Source organism: Salvia hispanica, chromosome 1, assembly GCF_029641045.1.
Source record: "Salvia hispanica isolate PSC_SH4W2 chromosome 1, Shi_PSC_v1, whole genome shotgun sequence".
NCBI lineage: Eukaryota > Viridiplantae > Streptophyta > Magnoliopsida > Lamiales > Lamiaceae > Salvia > Salvia hispanica.
In genome coordinates, this window is record NC_142692.1 from 456,348 (window position 1) to 476,517 (window position 20,170).

Below are 20,170 nucleotides of genomic sequence, written 5' to 3' on the forward strand. Positions count from 1 at the left end.
CGACCGCCGGCTTCGACCGCCACCGCCACCGCCGCCGCTTCGCCCCCCACCATTTCCGCCATTTCGCCCACCTCCGCCGCCGTTTCGCCCCCCAACGCCTTGAGTACCGGACACCGGGGTGTCTGGTGGTGTTCCCATCAACTGTTCCCACGTGAATCTATCAGATTCAGATAGAGGGGATTGGGTGTATTGGAATTGGGAGGATTGGAATTGTTAAGAAGGGTTGTTGATCGCGTCCATATTGGGCCGGTAGTCGCCGAACCCTGATTGGGGACGACCCACGTTCCTCTGCGGCTGAGAGGAGGACTGACCCCGGAGTTGGGGTGTCTGTTGCCACGGCGGCGGCGATTGTGGACTCCACAGGTTCGTTGGAGGGGGGTCGGACTCGATCTCCACGGTTGGGAAGACGAATATGCGCCAAATCCCGATTCTCCATAGCCGGGAGAATCATCTCCACCTTGCATTTTGTAGACTTTGAAAATAGTAGATAGTGAAATTTTTAGGGTTTAGAATTAAGGAAGATGAAAAAAATGGAAAGAATATAGTATTTATAAATATAATTTTTGAATTTTAAAAAAAAAAAAAAAAAAAATGAAAATCGGTGGGCAGGGCCGCGGCTCTCGGCCCTTGCAGTGGCGGGCCGAGCCGCCTGCCCAAGAGCCTCCGCCTGGCCGAGCGCTCGGCTCCCGTCCACCCCCCCGAGCCGCGGGCATGCCTCGCCTCAGTAGTGGGGGGCCGCGGGCTGCCCAAGCCCGGGCCGAGAGCCGTGGCTCCCCCACTGTGGACGCTCTAAAGAAGAAGAACCAAGTCATTATTTTCGACTCACAACATAATTTTTTAGGTCTTATAAGGTTATCTTTTTCCAATTAGCTCACTTTACATGTAATAACACCCACAAATTATATAATATACTAGAAGTAATATTTCATGTACAATAATTCATATACTACTATAATACTTAATGACGTGTTTATAAGTTAGTAATATCAAGATAGGGAATTATACATGGACATTTCTAATTGTTTGATATCATAGTTAAACTTAATTCAAAGCCTAATATAAGACAAGGGTCCTCCCCAATTTAACCTAAATTATAGCTTTAACCATGTTTATGTAACCCACCAATTTGTCAAGTTAAGCCATGTTATTTAATATACTATACAAATTTAGATAATTTATGTTCTATCAAACAACAACAAAAGAAAATCATATCTTTGCATATCTTGACATAAACCCGTATTTTTTATCTTATTTTATATGTCTTCTCATATCCCATCTTTTTTATCAACCGAGACCTTAGTATATATTTAAAGCTATCTTTACAGCAAGCTAAATAATTAAATAAATTGAGAAAAGGTCAAGTTCATTGTATTTGTGCACTTATTAATTACTTTAACCAATGTGACACTCGTTGCTGGCACTCGGCTTATCCACATGTACACGTCGAACATTAACTGATTTTTAAAAAATGAAATGCACAATGAATCAAAACGATGGCTTCCCAAATAAATCTCGATTCTCAAACATTAAAGTTTCGATCACTGTGAGATTGTTATGGCGCTTTTGATCAAGTGGTGATGGCATCGATTGGTGGTCATGTCCATTGATGCACATAAGGGGCGTGTTGATGAAGATATACTCCTATCCAACAAAGAAATTATACCCTTATTATTGGGATTCACGACAAAAGACTTAGTAAATAAATTCACAAAATGAATCTATTCAAGTGATTATACGATTGATTGCTTTAGAACATCCACGTTGCGACGTCCTATAATTTTTAACCCGCATTTTATATTTACTTTTAATTTTATTTGTTTTAAAAAATAAATAGTAGTATAACATAAAAAAAAAAGCACAACAAATTTTTAAAAATAACCTACAAATTTTTTAAAAAATATACATCTAGGATTTGAGATTCATATTTGATTAGAGTGAGAGAGAAGATGGGATTGAAGTAGAGAGTAGAGTGAGAGTGGTGAAAACGAAGTAGAAAATGAGGTATCAATAGAGTGAAAAAAAACGTGCGTTTTCCGGACAGTGGGCGGACGATAGGTCCAGATCATGATAGGGCGGACTATCGTCCGCGGACGTCGCGATGGGCAAATATAACTTAACGTTTTAATTTTCTAAAAAATTAACGATGACCTGCACTTCTCCATATGACGATTATCGGCACTGAACCACAAATCTTATGACATGTGTGTGTGCGGGCTCAAATTATAATTTTTTTTGATGAACATTAAATTATTTTCAAGTTCTTGTGATATGTTAAAATTTTAAAAATTTCCTAGATTGATAATATGATATGATAATATCTGACGCCCCGCTGGCAATCCTTGTGCCTACCAGCTGACCAATAGCAACACAGCAACATAAAGTTAAAGATCCACGTTGGCGATCCGCGTGAAGAAGCAACCAGCCAATCAGAAGCAAGACGCATATCTTTATATATATATTCAACGAAATTGCAATCACCAAATTCAAATTCGAAAAATCCCTCCAAAAATTAAAATAGCAGAAATCATGGCCGGAAACACGACGACGGCGGCGAAGAGCATCGGCGGCCGCGGCAGGACTAAATCGAAGTCGGTTACCAGATCTGCAAAAGCCGGTCTCCAGTTCCCCGTAGGTCGGATTGCTCGTTTCCTGAAGAAGGGTCGTTACGCTCAGCGCGTGGGATCTGGCTCCCCCGTCTATCTCTCCGCCGTCCTTGAATACCTCGCTGCGGAGGTACTAATTTCATTGATTTGGCGAATTTGATGCGCTAATTGTCGATATACTGTGGTAATTTTGTTTTTGATCGGAATTAGGTTTTGGAGCTTGCTGGAAATGCGGCGAGGGACAACAAGAAGACGAGGATCGTTCCGAGGCATATTCAGTTGGCTGTGCGGAACGACGAGGAGCTGGGGAAGCTTCTGGGATCTGTGACGATTGCTAACGGCGGCGTTTTGCCCAACATTCACCGCACTCTGCTGCCGAAGAAGGCTGGGGAAGGCAAAGGAAAGGGGGAAATTGGGTCCGCATCTCAGGAATTCTGAAAACCCCTCTTTTGTTGATGTAGATTACTAGTTTTATCTTAGGCTTATGTATTCCAATTCAACTCCTTTTGATTATATGAAAATATTTTAGTTTGATTTTGGTTGCTGCAATGCTATTTTATTTTGTAAAGGGTAATGAATGTGAGATTCCTTGAATTTCTCTTTAATAATTTTGATTATTAACTCAAGCAATTGTTTTTATTGTAGTAGTATAGTAGTAGTACTTATTTTTATAAATAAATATCCACGAAAAATACAATTGAATTGCATCAACCGCAATATTATAAGCATGATTCGATGCACATAAACCAACAAGTTTAAGTCAGCAGCAGTTAAACCATCTCCAACCATACACCAAACTCAAACCCATTTTTGGGGTTTTCAATGGAATAACACAAAATATGGTGTTTATTCCAAAATTTTGTTAGCCAAACACTAAAAAATTGTTAAAAACTTAAATATGGTGTAAATGGTTGGAGTAAAACAACTTTTTAGTGTGACGCATACTCAAAAATGGGTTTGAGTTTGGCGTAAACGGTTGGAGATACAAAAATCATACTCCTACTAGAATTTACTTGAGAATTAGTAGAATACACTGAAGCGGTCATCTTAACAACAACAAAATAACCTCCATGTTATACTATCAGCAACAGTAGCACTTCACAATAGTTACAGTTACTACATTTGCTTGCCTTCAAATTTCGAACTTGACAAACAAGATGAACCCAACAGATACTATCAAGCATGAGCCCGTTTGTAAGCTTGCAACCGGGAGAGTTTGTTTGAATCCCACAGAACTCTCATCACACCAATCCTTTTCTGAGACTGATAGAACGAGTTGCCCGTTGCTTCCACTGGATGCGGAAGGTCAGCAAATCTATCGATTGATAATTTCTTGATGTCAACCACGCACATCCCAGATTGTTCCAAATACACCCCATTCCAATACCCACGTGCTTGAAAAACCGTGCCCTTCCCAATCTCCTGTTGTTTATCGCCCCGAAGCATCACGTATTCCCCGGGCTGAAAGTAGAGAAAGACTTTGTTCACATCCCACAAGACTCGTATCAAACCAAATCTTTCTTCAGTCTGATAAAATGAGTCGCATGTGCCCTCCACAGGGTGTAGAACGTTGGAACTTTTGTCGACTGAGAGTTCCTTGATGTCCACAACGCACATGCCAGAATTATACAAGCTTTTCCCACACCATTGTCCACTAATTTGAAACACTACACCTTTCCCAACCTCCCCCCCTCTCTCGTCAACAAGCATTACATATTGCCCCAGTCCGAAGGACAAGCTTGGTGTTGCAATATCCGTAGGTGCAGCACGTGAAGTCCCCAAGTCTTCGTCCGTTTCAGCTACCACTTCAATGTCTGGAACCTCAATATCCATAGGTGCAGCACGTGAAGTCCCCAAGTCTTCGTCCGTATTAGCTACCACTTCAATGTCTGTAACCTCAATATCCATAGGTGCAGCACATGGAGTCCCCAAGTCTTCGTCCGCATTAGCTACTACTGCAATGTTGGTAACCTCATCAGCAATGTTCCCTCTTGCAGAAAATGAGATATGGGCATCATCCATAGAGCTCCGGGGTGAGTCAAGTTGCCCAGAGATTCCTAGTCTGTCAGCACTGTCTCCATCATATGATACACGGGCATCTTTAGCTGCACGTGCCAGCCTAGCTTTCCGATTATTCAGCCTGGATATTTAACACAATAAATAATTATCATTGCAGTGTAAAAATCCAATAATTAAACAAAAATGAACTTACGCACATAATTTACATCTACATATGCAAACCCAATTTATAGCAAGTAAAAATGTCAAACATTTGGACAAACACTAAACCAAAATCATATAATGAAAACTGAAGAACTCGCCGAAAAGAGTATGAGCCCCCTACCAATTTTTTAGCCTTGAAGTTGTAACCTCGGCACCCTGAGAAATAATAAAATAAAAACTGAACTTCATAGAGAATAAAACCAATAGATAAACAAATCAAAAATTTCAAATAAATGATTCTCCCACTAAGTAATATGAGTATATCACAATATAAAAAATATTTATTCACTCACATGAATACTCAATTTATCAGCCCACAACCGTAGTACAGGTGCATTGCGGTGCATATCAGGTTCATCTATAAGTGCAGATTCAATAAGAGCTATCTGTTTATCATTCATTACAGTTCTCTTGCGTTTCCTTTGCTGCTTCTCTTCAGAATGTAGAGGATCGATTTTTTCCTCTTCAGCAGTTTCGTCAAAGCTATGTCGCTTGATACGATCAACACCCATTTGATCAAAGTGGATCTTTCCTCGTGTGGGGCTGGAATCTGACCCACTTGTATCAAAAGCTTGAGCATCTTTCTCATTATCTCGCGAATTTACAGAGGCCCCATTGGATTTGTCCTGCTCCATCATCCCAGAGTTCTTCCTATCAAAAAATTGCTCATCCCCATTCCTGGTTGCATCAAATTGATCCACTTCTCGGAAACCAAGGTTCAGTGTGCCCTGTCCCATGTTGACAACATTATTTCCATGACCTGGGCTTATTTCTCTGTGTAAGGGTAAAGAATACACCACTGCATTTTTCTCATCCTAAACCAAAAACTATAAAATTTCAGAAAGAAGTTACAATAGTTGAAAGGGAACTAGAAAAATCTTTATCTAACAGGATCATGTCTTAGTCACATACGGATATCTGTGTAATCATGGATCAAGCACATCGCCAAATAAAAATGTTGATAATTCAAAGTTGCGCTGGAGCTTGAATATACTGTTGAACATATAAGAAGTTTACAATTATGAACTTGTAGAGGTCCCGAGGTGATTATCGGTTAAATCACATTACTTTTAAAGGATAACTACATCTGAAATATGGACACTTTACAACAATACACATCCAAATTTATAGATTGCAAACACCTCTGGAAGTTTGTTTTCAAGGGCAAACTGCAACGATAAGGGATGTCAATGTACATTTGATACCACAAGAGAGCAGTTGCCTTTAATAAACCATTGTTTCTGTAAATAGGACCTACCAGTCAGATTAATTTTAATTAGCATTGTGTTATTAAACTTCATAGTCTGTATAAAAATATAATTTAGGCTAGAGAATGCTCATGGAGAAAAGATTATAATGAAACCAGTCATCCCAAGACAATTTATTTTTCCATGTGATCTAGTTGAATCAAAGACTACATCACAAGTACTGTAAAAGGCGAACAAGGATACCTCACAAAAAAGAGGGACATGATGTAAATATTCGTATGTCTTTGTACTTATGTTCAATTTATTGACCCCAACCCTCTCCCTTCTAAATTTCAGCTCTTACCTTTACTTGAGCTCATAATAAGTACTGTAGTAATTTGTAATTTATAGCAATGATTTCTGTTGTTGTTTTCTGACTGCTGATATGTCATGTTCCTCCAATAAGTCTTTGACATGCACTATACCATCTACCCTAGTCAGCAATTATGTTAATGCCCAAAAAAGAAAGAAATCCAAAGGTGTGTGACCATTTTCCAAACATCCATTGGTTTTAGCTATTGCAGGGATGGACTAAAAGCTAAATAAACACTAAATGACTGAAATGATATTATGATACAAAAAATGATTGGTGATAGAAAAAAATATAAATGCCCTAACTTAAATATCATTTCAATTAAGATCTCAAAAACAAATGCACTTGATGCTTTCTGGAAAAAAATGAAAACTATCCATAGTTTAAGCCAGAGAGGTTTTACATTGACCAGATGACCTTCAGATGCAGCACGAACGATCCGCGACTCAAATTGACTTATAAATAACCTACAAAGAAGATTTCCACTCTTAGATAGCGTAACAAAATAATAATCAAAGAATGCACAAGATGAATAAATGCGGTGACTGAAGCAAGCCTATTACAGAACAAAAAGTGACTATAAGAATCAGATAGTGACCATCTGTTAGAATGTTTTATTATCTATATTGCAAACTAAGAGAGATTGGAAGGGGACAAATATATTCAGAGTACCTCAGCAGCTGTACATCATCTTCATTCAAAAATTCTGGAACTAAAGATTCTGCATGACTTAACAGTGAACCTACATGCAAAAGACTTATTAGAATATAGAAATTAATCAATTAACCAATGCAAAAGTTAGAAGCAGACATACATAAGTTCTTGCTAACTGTGGAAACTTTGTCAGCTTCGGAAGTAGAGAGGAACCCATCTGACAGTTTCTGATAGTCATTCTGTATGAACTGAATGAACTTGTTGAGAAACAGATCTTTCTCATCTGGGATTGAAACAAATCTTATTAGTTAAATAATAGCAAACAGCATACCCTGGTTGGAACCGGGAATTACTAAATCATTTACCCTGGCATACATCAGGATTAAAGCAATGAAGGTTTGCAATCACTTTAATCAACAAAGACGTTCTCTGATGGGCATAAGACGACCGAGGAACACTGCAAAGCCAAAGGGTCAATTTTAATTTAAGTGTCTGTATACATACATGGTTTAGGCCTTAGGGTTTCAAATCTGACTAATTTGGTGAAATAAAAATTATAAAGGCGTGGTAAATAATACATACTCTAATGGCGCATCCTCTTCAGAAACTAGAAGATCAGATGAGCACCAGCCAGATACAAACTCTCCATGAGGGAGTAGAAAGATTGCTGCTAAAGCTTCCCTCTAAAGGAACACATTGGAAGGGTCAGGAAAAGAAAAGAAAAAAACATGATTTCCTTGAGAAATAATTATAAAAATGCATGATATCTAGCAACTCTTGAGATGTAATCACAAAGTAAAGAATTGAGCATCATACATTGACAAATAGCTGTCAGTCTTCTAACTAATCATTTGTATCTGCCGTTAAACTTACAAACTCATTGCATGTGCTAAGTAAATTGTGAACGTCTAAACTACAGTTTAGGACTCTTTCTTTATTCCATTTCACAAGATACCAGTGTACACAAAAATTTAAATGTCGGAGTTCAGAAATTTGCCACTAGATCTTCAGACACATACTATGCTTGCAAATAATATGCAAATAAAAGATGGTGTTTCCAGAATCCATATTTCCATTAAGATAAGATAAGCATGGTAACTGTCAAGTTTAAGTCACTCAAGGTGCTAAAGCTATCACCTTTTCATTCAAAAGCTACATTCATAAGATTAACATCCATTTATTTAAACCTGCATCTGAATTGTTGGAATAAGCAAAGACATTTTCTAAGCACGGGCCTCAGCTGATATATGGTGTACCAATTGCAGCTCCATGTATGAGAACCAGTAAGTTATTGCACATTATAATGGCATGGGTAAACTGTTCCGGGGGAGGGTTTATATTTCAATTTTGCACCTGTATTGTTCAGATATCATGCTTGAGTCTTTTTGACCTTTAATCATGAAAGGCTAAGAATTCATACCATGGAAGCGAACAGCACACATACACACAAATGAAATATCATGAAGCAGCAGCACTCTACAAAATCTAAAATTAGCTGTACTGCTGGAAAGCTTACAAAATTTATCATGATGAACGATCGAAAATTTGAATCATCTGAGAAAACATCTGCCAGGCGCATTGCATTAAGTTCCAGTTGCCCCTTTGGGTAGCTTACCTCAGAGGGAGCATTTAACTGTGTGGAATCTATACCAAACAGTTTTTTCAGCAAGTCAAGAACCTATACAAAAACAAATGCCCATAATACCACCAAGTTAGGGGTATAAGAGTTAAACCATGTAACAAATATATACCAAAATCATTAAGAACAAGATAACAAATTAACAATTGTGTATGTATAGAAGGCAAAATCTTCTCAAAGTGCAGATATTGCAAACTTATTGTACAGTAATACTATAAACATTTGTTTTAGACCCAATTACGCTAGGAAAATACAACAGACTAGGATTATGATAAGCAGTTGAAAATCATAAGAAATTTGTCATATTTGGGTTTTTTCGATGTGTGAATTTCAGCAGCACATTTAAGATTGTTCCATTTTCAGATTAACCTGCTAGTTTTTCAATGTATTTACAACAACAGATCTAAAGTAACTCAGAAATGTTTGTTTAATTATGAACACAGCAAAACATGTATCTCTCCGATCCGAGAGTTATGACAGAAAATTCAAATCAAAGTTAGTTCTAGAAAACAATACCTCGAGTCCGACAGACTTTGCCAAATCCTGACTAGCAGTATTGCTGGCCACCTCATCAAGGTAGGATACACTTTCTGCTTCACAAAGGTGCAAAAGCTGCAGCAGAAAATATCGTAACTAATTAAACAAAGAAGGATCTGTTCACAACCATACCAAGCACATGCACATAAAAAATCTGAGGTGTGCTTACTTTATCAACAGTTAAAATATTCAAAGACCTGTCCACTTATCTTAATTGGATAGTGAACTCACAATAGATAAAGCTTTAGATTTTAGACGAGAGGTAGCAGCCAAGTACGAGGAGGTATTGTCTGAGCCTGATAACTTTAAGTTCATGACGGCCTGAACCAGAACAAGAACACCACCATTGCCACATAACTCCTGGAATCAATTATCAAGGTTACCAGGGAGAAAATCAATGAAGAAACAAAAGAGGATAAAGAGATAAAAGAAAGGAATAATGAGAGATTCAATAGTGTGAGATTTTAGTTTAACCAATTAGCTATTGATAGAACTTGTTATATGCTAATTCACAGCACTACTCTAGCTAAAAGAACAAAAAAAAATTGACTTCGCGACATTGTAAAATCATTTGGTTTGTATTGATACTTCAAATAGTTACATTCCTGATTCATCCATAGCTAACAGCAACCTTTTCACCCAAACTCAAATGTAACATACAAATCCTAAGCCATACAGGAGACCAACATTCATCAGATAAAACAGCAACAAGATAAGCAAGTCAAACTGATTATGGAATCTTTTACTATCTCGTATGGAAAAAAACTGAAGTCCTAGATCAATGAATTCAGACGCATCAAAAATAGAAATTATGTGTGAATGTTGGCCAAGCGGTAGAGTGGTTAATAATAATGCCTAAGGCCAAATGTCTCACTTTCAATTCCTGGATCAGAAAACATGTTTTGACCACATTTGATCTCATAAAGAAATACCAATCCATTCAGGCAATGAGAACTCTAACAGATGAAAGGAAATAAATCCAGAAAAACCTTGTTCTTAACAACGCATTCCCGAAACAACTTTTGCTGACACAGGGACTGTAGAAATTGAAGAGAAGAATCACACTGCTGGCAAAGGTGATTCAAGGTCTCTTCAGCAGTAGGGGAAGCACTTCCAGATGAATCGCCATGTTGAGCAGACAGTTTGGTCTGCAGAAACTTGACATCAACACAAACAGCAGAGAATGCTGCCTCCATGAATATGTCCACCTGCGATCAACTCCACTTACTCAGCCACGACATCATTGAACAAAGTTTTGCAATAACAATAATCAAGATGATGAGTAGGAAAGTTAAGCCAAGGTTATACACCCATAAAACAAGTGATTTACACAGTTCAGTTTTCACCAAAATATTCCTGGATAACCTTGTAATATGCAGTCAAAACTTGAGCAACCTCTTGGTACTGTGGAGAAACAATGACTGTCAACAATTTTAGACTGCAAGCAACCAGAGCTGAATGAAGAAGAACCATGTCATTGGGAATGGTGTGAGTTTCCTGGATACGAAGAAGTCAGTACACATCTACCAACAACAAAGCAAAGATCTAAAATTATAAGAAAGAAAATGAATAGCTACCTGTTTGTATGCACCAAGGAGAACTAGCAGATAAAAGACCAGGTCAATTAGCTGTTCTGATATCTTCACATCATCAAGCAATATCTGAAGAAAACATATAATGGTATGTGGATTAGGGGCATATAGAGGAGTATATGTCTATAACCAGTTAACCACATCATAACACACATAACAAGTGAGTTTCCAGAAGTTGAGAATGACAATATTTTCCAAGTACAAAAGAACAGGGAAAATAGATTTCAGAGGAAGCTAGGATCAATGTGAAGATAAGGAGCTATAATCATAATTATTAGAGGTCAAAAACCTAAAAGGCACTAGAGAGGCAGAGCTAAAACACCTATAGAAGCATTAAGCAGCTAATAATTGCAACTCCCACGAATGATTAATGAGCTTATGAGCTTCGGAATTTATAGTTTATGCAAAAATGCTAGCCACTGCAATGATCTAAAACTAGGGAAAATTAAGCAGAAAAGGTTGTCACAAACTCACATGATACCCAGAAAAAAACTCATTAAAATACTTTTGAACCTCTATATATTACAACAAGTATTCCTGACTACAAGTATCGTAATATTAAGGGTGAAAATATGAGCGAGTAACCTAAAGCGGGAAAAGGAAATGAAAGAAAAGCAAGAAACAGATTGTTATATGATGCTGAAAACACCCCAAGAGACTCTAAGCCACTAGCAAAGGATCGAGTCAAAATAAGGATTTTCTTTTCATTCCTTTATGTCTGTTCAGCTTGCATCGATCAGCAAACACATAGCCAATTATAAATGTATAAAAGCCTTAAAACTTTTGCAAACTTAAAAAATTTAGACCAGTAACATCTGCTTGACATGATGATAAAATATAGTTTGACTTCTAACCTGCTCAATTTTGGGTACCCGAGAGGCAAGATCACACATGGAGTGCAAGAGAAGAATTCCACATAACAAATACTTGAATGTTGATTTGTCCCTTTCCCAAGCCATAATCACTGCAATAAGATGAAGAGGAAGATACCTTGCAAATTTTTCCAAGTCAACCTGCAATAATCATGTAATTCCAACATCGGCATTGGTTACAAAGTTTAAATAGCAATAATAGTATAGCTATTTATTTCTTCCTAATAACCTGTATACATGATCCATCCTCAGCAATGTGCCTGACCACATTGTTCCCAGAATCTTTGATTAGTTTGCCAAGCTGTTGAGGACTAAGCTCATGCAGTCCCTTGACCGCAGCAATTAAATCAAGTGTCTTCATTAAAAACAAAAAACAAAATCATTATGGAACCTTATGATTTTCCAAACTCATAGTCTAACTTCTCAAAAATGCTAAAAGACTAAGAGGGAGTATGTTCCGAGAGTGAGGAGGAAGTCAGTAAGGCACAAAATGCAGTACATTGGTGATATATTTAGCACATAATTACTGAGTGCAGATAATATTTTTTGTTGAAAAGCAATCTCTTATAACGCCATATAATCCACATTAAATGATCCACAGTGCCACTTTATTATAAAATAAAATGCACACAGAACACTTTAGAAATATCGATTCAACAGTAAAAATCGGTTAAATTAACTCTCTAATGATACATACACACAGGTCATGCAAACTTAATATACATAAACATAAAGACTTGATTTCTTTATTAATCTTTGGCGTTCATTTAATAACTATTGACAAAATCTAACGTATCGAGCTAGTTCTCTTTTACTCAAACTTACCACCTCAGATCGGCCTCGAAATAAACTGTTCGCCAGCTCAATGCTGGTGGAAGCTTCGTTCGATGCCCTCATTCTTCAGAATCTATAATCACGCAGTTAATTTAGGGAAAATAAGAACATAAATTACTCCTCCGCATAAAAACGCATTTCGAGAGTATAAACACACAGCAGCATGTAGGAACATTTACTTCCACTTCAGAAGAAACTATGCATGACTGTTCTATGCAAAATTAGCGCGACTGCACGCAATTTTTACGGCTTTTTCCCTTTATATTCGAAAGTGGCAGAATTGACATGAGATTCATGACAATAAGTGAGAGAAAAAATTGAAACCCTCTTAAAAGCCCTAAAGGTACAGCATACCTTCAATTTTGAAAGAGAAAACAGCTTCGAGCATCGAAGCGCGGCATAAAGTGGAGCGAATTCAAGTAAGGATCGAAGCGAATTGCGCAAATCTCAATCAATTTTGTTTCCTTTTCATGAAATGTTAGATTGATAGAGTAATATGCTCTTTTATACTCATATTCACCAGTAGCACGCGATGCTATTGTGCGCCGCGGTGTCGTAAAAGAAGTCCGTATACTTGCTGACAACTATTATGCTCCATGTAATTTTTCGTACTCTTATTAATTGAGTTTATCTTTTTGGATTTAAAAGCTAGTATGTTTTACATTAAAAAATATATTTAAGATTTAATGAAAATCAAATAAAAAGTAAGTTAACAGAAAAAAAATTATGGATTTTGGTCGTCCTACAAGTTTGAAAATCAATAGTAAGAGCATCTCCAACCGCAGACGTCGCGGTAGGACGTCACGGAAGTCCTACCCGACATCCGCCATTGTGGAGCAAAAGGTCGGACACGCCCATCCCATTAGCCCGTCGTATGTCCTCGGATATCCTCGCGACGTCCTACCTGACGTCCGCCATTGTGGAGGGGGTCGGTCCGAGTTAAATATTTTTTTTTTAACTCTATAAATACGGCTCTATATATACGGCTCGTTAAATTTCGTAAATTTGAAACGTATAAATTGAATAATTGTGATTTTATTTTATTGCGGGAAGTCCTACATTGTATAGTGGGATGTGAAGTCCTAGTGAGAAGTCCTAATGACGTGTCTAGAGATTTTTGTGAGAAGTCCTAGTGAGAAGGGCGCCACCAGAGATGCTCTAAAAATCACAAATTTAAAGTATTTCCCTTTATTCTTCCACAAGGTCTAATTTTTAAATTAAATTGTAAATGTCACATCCGTAAATTTTATGAGGAAAACACCACCCATGAATATTACTATCATGTTTCTCAAGTGTCCACATACTTATCAAATAATTCAACTACGTCCTCAATTTGAAATACGTGTACAACAAATCAACAGCATATTACCAAAATTGAAAATTGATAATACTATTAAAATTTAGGTAGTGATAAAATGCAAAATTATATATTATACAAATTCAAAACTCTCCAACACAACTTCAACACTGTTTCAATACGATATCAACACAACGTAAAATTTCAAGATTTTAATGTCAAAACAGTATCAATCATTGACTACTTGAAATTCTGTTGAAATTTTCCCGTTGATGCATTTTTATGATCTGTTGACATTTTTCAATGGTCCAGATGATAGTTTTGAGTTTGTACAATATTTAGAGTTTTCATTTGATCACGTCCCACTAAAATTTACTATAGTTTTTGCAGCTGATCTTGGATAGGTTTTCTTTTCTGGCAATTAAGTCTCTACTATATGTGGAAGAGAATTTTCAATTTGGGGATAAAGAACGTCGTTAACACCACGAAGCCCACAACCTTAAGCCCAAAGATTATACCCAACATCAAAGGAGTGGTAAAGAAAATATCTCCACCTAAATGAAAAGCCCACTATCATCCAAATAATGTGAACTAATGTCTCAAACTTTTGAATTTACACTATACTAGAATAACTAAGAATGAGACAGAAAAGCAGGAAGAATCCGATGATCTGCAACGGTCAAATCAATCAAGATGGCCAAACAATACATACCAAAATAAAGAAATAAAATTTCGTCATTACTAGTATAATTTTGAATTTGAAATGCTACGATTGGTGGGCCCCCCGATTCACTCGTGTCGGATCTTGTATGTTTGCCGCTAAATTTTGTGTAAATAAAAAAATAGCTCAAAAGATTATTGCTAAGCCTTTTGAGGCATTTTGTTATCGATCCATTTAGAAAATGGTATGCTTTATAGTACTACTACTAAACAAGAGCAAAAATTTGTTAAAGCAATATTAATATTTTTAAAATTAATCTACCAAAATATTTTTCTCGAATAAATATAATAACTACATTATTCAATTATTATAAAGACTTCGACGATGACATATTACACGATGAAAGGGAATGATGGATATATATGGGGCATAGTTTCTTATTCTTCTGCTGGCTACTACTATATGTCGTCTCTCTATATACGTGCCTTTCACATTATACAAAAATTAATGATTTATCTCTTCACAAAGGAGCAATTTGGATTATCTCAGTTGACTTGCAATTACATATACTACTATGGATGCTATTTATATGTACATTTTATACTTGGTCCTAAAGTTAAATACTATATTAATCGACAAAGTTGAGATAACACGTTACACAAAGATTACGCAAGATTGTAGTAATTATTTTGTTAATTGCATATATATTGTGTATAATATTTTTGTTACTATCTTAAAATTGTGTAATAGTTTTGTCATTGTATCATGAAATATTTTAGTTAAGTAGTATCATTATATATTTATATGTGTAGTACATGCAATTCTATAAAAAGATACGTCATTATGAAAACATGGTTGGCAAATTGAACGCTTATATGATGAGTGATATAAATCTAAACGAATAAAGTTGGGACACAAACACGACAGCAAAATCTACAATCCTTGGTTTCATCAAACGGAGGCTCCTTGATTAATTGGCTGGTGATTAATCTATAGTATTACTTTATTTTGTAATATTATATGGTTGAAAATATCATAATAATACAAATAGTTTGCGCGGCAGGGATGGCTATATTGTTACTCTTAGTAAGAGATTGTATCCTTGATTTTTTAATAGTATCAATAAATTATATTATATATAATTATGTAACACTATTACTTATTGATATAGTACGTAATTTATTATAAGAAGCTCATCTTTATTATCCGCGCCAATGATAATACTAGCTCGTTAATGATATTAAGTCATGGTTTTTCAATTGATAGTTGGTAGAGAGAAACTTTAACTTAGACCCAAAACTCTGCTACAACTACTAACTATTGCAACAATGTGCAAACAACTTCTTTCTAGTATCAATTGAAGACATTTTGACAATCCTCTTATAAAAAACATTTTGTAAAGAAGAGAGTTAGCTTGCTTTTTTTTTGCTTGTCAAGTTATTTTTATTATTTTGGTGGCTACTACAGATGCCAAAAGATTGTGCATTCCTATGGAATGATTTTTGTGAAGAATTATTGCAAAACATAAGATTTTTAAATTGAAGAATGTATCAAAATTTACTACTTTCAGTTTTATTAATATTTATTTTGTTATTATCATGTACATAAGATTTTTGTTATTTATTGTATAGCCAGTATTATAATTGCAATTGCAGATTGTATAGAGCGCACATTGCAGTCACCCTTTCTACATTTCCAATAATTAACAATAAAAATAATTGCTGATTAATTTATCAAAAAAATGTACTGATTCCCTCATAGTATTTCATTATTTGTAAGAAATAGCATAACTTTTGTTGGCCTCTCACGGCTCAACGTTAACCACCTTTCGACCAACGGTCTTCTACAAAAGAAGAAGATGCTAATTGCCCTATTTGCCCTTAATTTTAAGTGTTAGTTTGTGATTACGACTGAGAAGATTTGGTGTGCAATCTAAATGTGTAATAGAAGTGTGTCCAATTTCAGTTAGGCGTCAGGTAACTTTCTCATTATTGAACACCTAATTTAATGTCACACTAATAAATTTATCACAGACTTCAAATAATTATGATCACTTGAGGGAAATCGATTAAAGCCCTAATTCAACTCCTGAAACTGAAATCTACTACATGCAACCATATATTTCCACACTTTTTATCCACATAACAAATAAAATACGATTACTAATCAATTGGGATGATATTTTTTTTTTCAGATTCCAACTTAATTTTTCCCGTTTGGTTTTCTAAATAGATCAAATTTAATTTTCTTTCAAAATTGATAGCTCAACTTAATTTGGAATATCCAAATGCAATAAATTCGGTTCAATTACTTTTTTAAGTACTCCTACATTTAATTTATATCCAACTACATCCATACAATTCTAACTATATATACTTTCATAGTTACTTCCAAAGTGTATTACAATAAACAATATTGGCCACACAAGATTCAAATGATACATGGTGCCTATTTTTTATACTCCACATAAGATAAGATAAGATATTGCTTATTTACCTTGTTTTTGTTACGCTAACATTTTTTTGGATAAAAAAGAACATTAACATAGAACACAAGTGGCAAAGAAGAAATATCCCACAAAACAAAAACCCAAAACGGTAAAAGCCAAGAAATAAAATAATAAAAAAAAGTAAATCTAAAAAGTGGAGAAACAAGAATTTGAAATGAATGGCCGTTTGAATTAACAGTAAATATAACAATAGTTCAAACTTCAAAAAGCCCCACAACCCTTCTTGAATGCAGCAGCAACATCCATAAAAACAAAAACAAAACTCGATTTTCTTTCTTCTCGAGAGATAGGGAGAGGAGCTTCAAACCATGACTGGGATGGTTATGGTGACGAGGGGCGGCGGCTGCGGAGGAAAGAGCTCGAAATCCGCTGCGGCGGAGGAGCACGATAAGCAGCAGCAGCAGCAGCAGCAGCAGCTCTCCTTGCTCGATTTCATCCTGTCAGCGCTGAGGAAATCAATGGTGTCTACGTGCAACATCGACCGGGAAGATCAGGAAGTGATCTCAGCCCTCCATCCCATGGAAATCGGGTGGCCCACAAACGTTCAGCACATAACTCATGTCACATTTGATAGATTCCACGGTTTTCTAGGGCTCCCTGTTGAGTTCGAGGTTGAGGTTCCTTGCAGAGCTCCCAGTGCTAGGTATCAACCAATTCCAAATCTTTCCCCTCTTTTTTCCTTCCAAGTTTAATTTCTAGGTTTTTTGTTTGCTTGATTTTCTGTGTTAGCCGTTACTATATCTTAAAAGATTTTTGTAAAAATTTTAAGCTTTTGGGTGTGGTGGACTGTTGTAAAGTTTTCAACTTTTTTTTAAAAATCTTCTCTTTTGAAAAATTGACTGGATTTGTTAAAAAGGGAGCCCTAAAAAAGTAGTCTTTTCATTTGTATGTGTGTAGATCTGATGTTTCCTAGCAAGTGATACTGTGCTAAAATCACAAATTTAGTAGCTGAATCTCAAGATTTCGAATTTAAGATATTTTCAGTACTAAATTGTGCTGTAAAGTTATGGTAAGAAGTAGGAACATTTACATTCAATAATGCATTTAGCAGTTGAGAAATTGGAAATCATGCTTTGTGGAGTATTATTCATAGTTATTAACTCAACAAATCCGATTAGGTTGTTATACAGATTACTACCTTTAATTAGCTATAACGAGATGAGAGGGAAGTGTTGAATCATATCATTCAGCTGTGTTTTCAAGCTAGTGTGGTACTACAATAATGGAGATTTGACTGGTCATAGTTATTGCACATTTACAAGGGTAGCTGCAACTGAAACTAGTACAATTTAGTTATATGAAAAGTAGTACTCCTACTTCTTTAAAGATTCATGGGACCTCAAAATCAATTCTAAGACTTCAAGTTAGTTAATGTGATGTTGAGGTCTCAAGAAATTTTTTACAGCGTGTGATCCGCTGTAATTCCTTTGTTGCATTCTATCTGATTGATGTTGTTGAATGACCTTGTGTATGCAGTGTCAGTGTGTTTGGGGTCTCAGCTGACTCGATGCAGTGCTCTTACGACAATAGGGGGAACAGCGTCCCGACTATATTGTTGCTGATGCAGGACAGGTTGTATTCACAAGATGGTCTTAAGGTTAGTGAGCCAACATGAGTTCTTGATTTAGACAATGTTGCTTTGATTTAGTACTAGTTGATAGGTGACTGACCGGTGTGTCTGAATGTTTTTTGTAGTCGGAAGGGATATTTAGGATAAATCCGGAGAATGGCCAGGAGGAGCATGTTAGGGACCAGCTCAATCGGGGCATTGTGCCTGAGGACATTGACGTTCATTGCCTAGCCGGTTTGATCAAGGCGTGGTTTAGGGAGCTCCCGTCTGGGGTTCTTGACGGGCTTTCTCCAGAGCAGGTGTTGCAGTGCAATACAGAGGAGGAGGCAGTTGATCTGATCAAGCAGCTGCAACCGACCGAGGGTGCACTGCTCAACTGGGCAGTTGATCTCATGGCCGACGTGGTCGAGCACGAAGAATCCAACAAGATGAATGCCAGAAACATCGCTATGGTCTTCTCCCCAAACATGACTCAGGTGGCTTAGATTAATTTATATTGGTTTGATGTTTTGGAGAAATCAATGTTAATTTGGTTTCTGATATTATATGGTTGTTTTGTGCAGATGTCTGATCCATTAACTGCCCTAATGCACGCAGTTCAAGTAATGAACTTGCTGAAGACACTCATCACGAAGACGCTGCGAGAGAGAGACGAGGCGGGGGACGAGGGCTACTCGCCCTCGTCCTCTCTCTCGTCAGAGAGGCAGTCCGACGAGGAGGAGGAGTATGACAGCCAGCAGGAGATGGAGACTAGCTGCGAGTCAGCCTCAGAGGAGGACGAGGAGAGAGACGAAGTCGAGTCGCTGGGCGAGATAGAAGAGTGCTTCTTGAGGCAGCTGAATGAGAACCAGAATGCCAAAAAGGGATTCTGCAAGCAGCTGGAGGGGATCCTGTGCAGAGACCAGGAGAGTGGCTCCTCTCCCTTCAATGCAGATTCTAGCCTCTCCGTGTCGGATAGTCGGGTCGAGAGCTCGTTCTTCAGCACCAGCGATGGAGAAGACTCGAGAATGAGCTCGGCTGTTTCCGGACTTAAGATGGCTGCGGAGAACCAACCCTCTGCAGCCATACAGGAACTCCACGACGTTGTCAACCAAGACATGGACATGGACGTGGTCGACAACGTCGGGGAATCTGTAATAATGAAGCAGCTACCTGTCCCAGATGCAGCTGTTTGATCAATTACAGATTTAGTTATGTTGTGTTAGGATCTAGAATTTTCTGCCATGCCTGGTTATGTAAATTAATTTATGTGGTACTGTACTATGTTTTAGGCATTGATGGACATAGATTGGTTTGGTTTTGTTGGTTGTAACTGTATGCCACTGTTCAGTTTAGGGCTGACATAGTGCTCCATTTCTCCCCTTTGCTCCACCAGCAAAGTTTAGATTTCCAGAAAATCATTAATGATGAATTTGTACCTTATTTCTCACTTTAATTGTTACAAGTGTATCTTCTTCAAATGTGGTAAATTTACTAAACTAAACTATAAATAGTTATGTTAATTGTATTTTCTTGTACCGATAAAACAATAATTTTGGTTGTATATATAGTTTTTTTTCCTGAATTGTGGCGTGTGCTGAGTGTTTGTTGCCGTCACTAATTGACTATCACAAGTTACA

The 20,170-nt window shown here is 36.9% G+C and overlaps 3 protein-coding genes across 7 annotated transcripts; 2 read left to right on the plus strand and 1 right to left on the minus strand.

Moving 5' to 3' along the window:
• The first annotated feature begins 2,470 nt into the window (after positions 1-2,470).
• Positions 2,471-3,137, plus strand: LOC125219239 (histone H2AX-like). The gene is made up of 2 exons (XM_048121153.2): positions 2,471-2,733; positions 2,814-3,137. Exons 1-2 carry the CDS (start codon positions 2,527-2,529, stop codon positions 3,039-3,041), a joined length of 435 nt encoding a protein of 144 aa, XP_047977110.1. The 5' UTR covers positions 2,471-2,526; the 3' UTR covers positions 3,042-3,137.
• A 449-nt stretch (positions 3,138-3,586) lies between these two features.
• On the minus strand, positions 3,587-13,064 carry LOC125222790 (sequence-specific DNA binding transcription factor ATNDX). Of its 5 annotated transcripts, none has more exons than XM_089066239.1 (18): positions 12,869-13,062; positions 12,506-12,587; positions 11,910-12,035; positions 11,663-11,821; positions 10,794-10,877; positions 10,582-10,713; positions 10,206-10,424; positions 9,448-9,576; positions 9,196-9,291; positions 8,656-8,718; positions 7,623-7,723; positions 7,406-7,497; positions 7,201-7,323; positions 7,059-7,128; positions 6,790-6,853; positions 5,120-5,641; positions 4,948-4,982; positions 3,587-4,743 (listed from the first exon to the last, which is right to left on the minus strand). In XM_089066239.1, exons 2-18 carry the CDS (start codon positions 12,575-12,577, stop codon positions 3,780-3,782), a joined length of 3,051 nt encoding a protein of 1,016 aa, XP_088922365.1. In that variant the 5' UTR covers positions 12,578-12,587; positions 12,869-13,062; the 3' UTR covers positions 3,587-3,779. The 5 variants fall into 5 exon arrangements, with proteins under 5 accessions (XP_088922365.1, XP_047981555.1, XP_047981554.1 ...); XM_048125598.2 differs by having other exon boundaries at positions 8,557-8,718; positions 12,509-12,587; positions 12,869-13,061; XM_048125597.2 differs by having other exon boundaries at positions 8,557-8,718; positions 12,869-13,061.
• Positions 13,065-17,171: 4,107 nt separating this feature from the next.
• On the plus strand, positions 17,172-19,980 carry LOC125222791 (rho GTPase-activating protein 2-like). Its single transcript, XM_048125603.2, has 4 exons — positions 17,172-17,624; positions 18,458-18,578; positions 18,677-19,027; positions 19,115-19,980. Exons 1-4 carry the CDS (start codon positions 17,290-17,292, stop codon positions 19,724-19,726), a joined length of 1,419 nt encoding a protein of 472 aa, XP_047981560.1. The 5' UTR covers positions 17,172-17,289; the 3' UTR covers positions 19,727-19,980.
• The last annotated feature ends 190 nt before the right edge of the window (positions 19,981-20,170 follow it).

What these genes read in the sequence shown, in the direction of transcription:
- LOC125219239 (XM_048121153.2), top strand. Translation starts at nt 2,527, where the DNA reads ATGGCCGGAAACACGACGACGGCGGCGAAGAGCATCGGCGGCCGCGGC. An exon ending in TTGAATACCTCGCTGCGGAG is followed by an intron (nt 2,734 to 2,813) that starts GTACTAATTTCA and finishes GATCGGAATTAG; the next exon opens with GTTTTGGAGCTTGCTGGAAA.
- LOC125222791 (XM_048125603.2), top strand. Translation starts at nt 17,290, where the DNA reads ATGACTGGGATGGTTATGGTGACGAGGGGCGGCGGCTGCGGAGGAAAG. An exon ending in TGCAGAGCTCCCAGTGCTAG is followed by an intron (nt 17,625 to 18,457) that starts GTATCAACCAAT and finishes TTGTGTATGCAG; the next exon opens with TGTCAGTGTGTTTGGGGTCT. An exon ending in ATTCACAAGATGGTCTTAAG is followed by an intron (nt 18,579 to 18,676) that starts GTTAGTGAGCCA and finishes TGTTTTTTGTAG; the next exon opens with TCGGAAGGGATATTTAGGAT.
- LOC125222790 (XM_048125597.2), bottom strand. Translation starts at nt 12,577, where the DNA reads ATGAGGGCATCGAACGAAGCTTCCACCAGCATTGAGCTGGCGAACAGT. An exon ending in CGTTCATCATGATAAATTTT is followed by an intron (nt 7,724 to 8,556) that starts GTAAGCTTTCCA and finishes GTGTTCCTTTAG; the next exon opens with AGGGAAGCTTTAGCAGCAAT. An exon ending in ACTTCAAGGCTAAAAAATTG is followed by an intron (nt 4,744 to 4,947) that starts GTAGGGGGCTCA and finishes TTAAATATCCAG; the next exon opens with GCTGAATAATCGGAAAGCTA.